We start from the raw sequence: 1,329 nt of genomic DNA on the forward strand, positions 1-1,329 counted from the left end.
CGGCTGACTGTCCTCTGTCTGATATGTGGGCTCACAGGAGCAGCCTGGTTTCCAGACCCCTCCTGTGACCCGGGGTGTGGCGGTGGTCTGACTCACCGTGCTGAGCAGAGCGTCGTAAACAGCGCTGACAAACTTGGCGTTGACTCCCGAGTCCTCTGTCGTGTTAAACAAACCGTTCGCCTCTCGCTGGGGAAGGAGGGAAAGAGAAGGACAAGGTGAGAAGAGAAGAGCAGCTTCCCATGGTGGACCAGCCACAGCGAGCGCTGGAAGTCCTGCTGTTCACGTGCTCCACCTTGAAGGCAGCGTTGATCTCTATGAAGGAGTCGAAGGTGGTCAGGTAAAACTCCCGGACCTCCCTCCAGTCGCCTGATTGGACGGCCCGCTCCATGTCCTCCCTACAAGTAGAAGCACACACCAGGTTTAAAACACCACCTCCCGCCGTTGGTTTTCACATTTGGTTTGTGGAGCTGCAGACTCACTGGAACTCCCTGGTGGTCTTGGTGCGCAGGGGGATGATGGGGTCGGAGGGGAACGGAGCCTTGACCTCCGGAGGCAGCGTGTCGATGGAGAGACGCTGCTTCTGACGGACGTTGCTGCAGATCGGAGGCAGCTCTCTCCCTGCAAGACAGAAAAACAGCAGCTCGCTCAGCTCTGCAGGACAAGTCTGCTCTGAAGCAGGAAAAGTCTTTTTAACAGTTCACACATAAAGCAGGTGGAATAAAATATTCAAATGATGTTCAACATGAGTGGAGCTAAACAGGAATGGACCTAATCACAGTCCTGACATCAAACATCACGTCTGTGGCTGTCTGGTTGGTCCAATCAGAGGATGCTTTCACAGATCATCTTTGACAGGATTCTTCAGTGTGACGCTTTGCCTTTCCTTCATCCCCTCTGAAACTTTGTAGACGACTCAACAGTAAACTAAAGTCCTGCACCTCTACAGAAACGTCACAATCCTGACTAGAAGTACAGAGATGGCAGAAATGTCTCCTGTGTAGTGTGGCACAGCTACCAGGCCATGAGCTTCCCCTGCCTCCTGCCTCCTGTCTGCAGCCTGCAGCCCAGTCATCCTGACAGTCTGCTGGGTTTTGAAACCCACTGGTGGGTTGTGAGGCTCAGAGGGTTGAAGGATCCAGATCAGAAGTCTACGTATTGTGATGGAAACGCTTGTAAACGGGTCGATGGAAGCTCAGAATGCATGAAACAGTTCAAGGGTTTCCTGGTTGTTTCCTGGTCTTCCATCACCAGGCTGCTGTCGCCATGACACCCCATCTCCATGTTCCTGGCGCTGCAGCGATGAGCTGTTTGTCCTCGTCTCTCTTGTTT

The 1,329-nt window shown here is 53.2% G+C and overlaps 1 protein-coding gene across 2 annotated transcripts in view; it reads right to left on the reverse strand.

The window, feature by feature from the left end:
* The window catches only part of hectd2 (HECT domain containing 2), a 55,794-nt gene that overhangs the window by 40,272 nt on the left and 14,193 nt on the right, over nucleotides 1-1,329 (reverse strand). For both annotated transcript variants that reach the window (XR_520406.1, XM_008287516.1), the window contains exons 3-5: nucleotides 480-618; nucleotides 293-395; nucleotides 97-186 (exon numbers count right to left, since the gene is read on the reverse strand). Coding sequence is in view for 1 of the 2 variants with exons in the window: in XM_008287516.1 (XP_008285738.1) it covers nucleotides 97-186; nucleotides 293-395; nucleotides 480-618 (332 nt within the window). In the remaining variant the exon portion in view is untranslated. The remainder of the gene's footprint in view (nucleotides 1-96; nucleotides 187-292; nucleotides 396-479; nucleotides 619-1,329) is intronic.

Source organism: Stegastes partitus, unplaced genomic scaffold, assembly GCF_000690725.1.
Source record: "Stegastes partitus isolate 25-593 unplaced genomic scaffold, Stegastes_partitus-1.0.2 Scaffold504, whole genome shotgun sequence".
NCBI classification, from domain to species: domain Eukaryota; kingdom Metazoa; phylum Chordata; class Actinopteri; family Pomacentridae; genus Stegastes; species Stegastes partitus.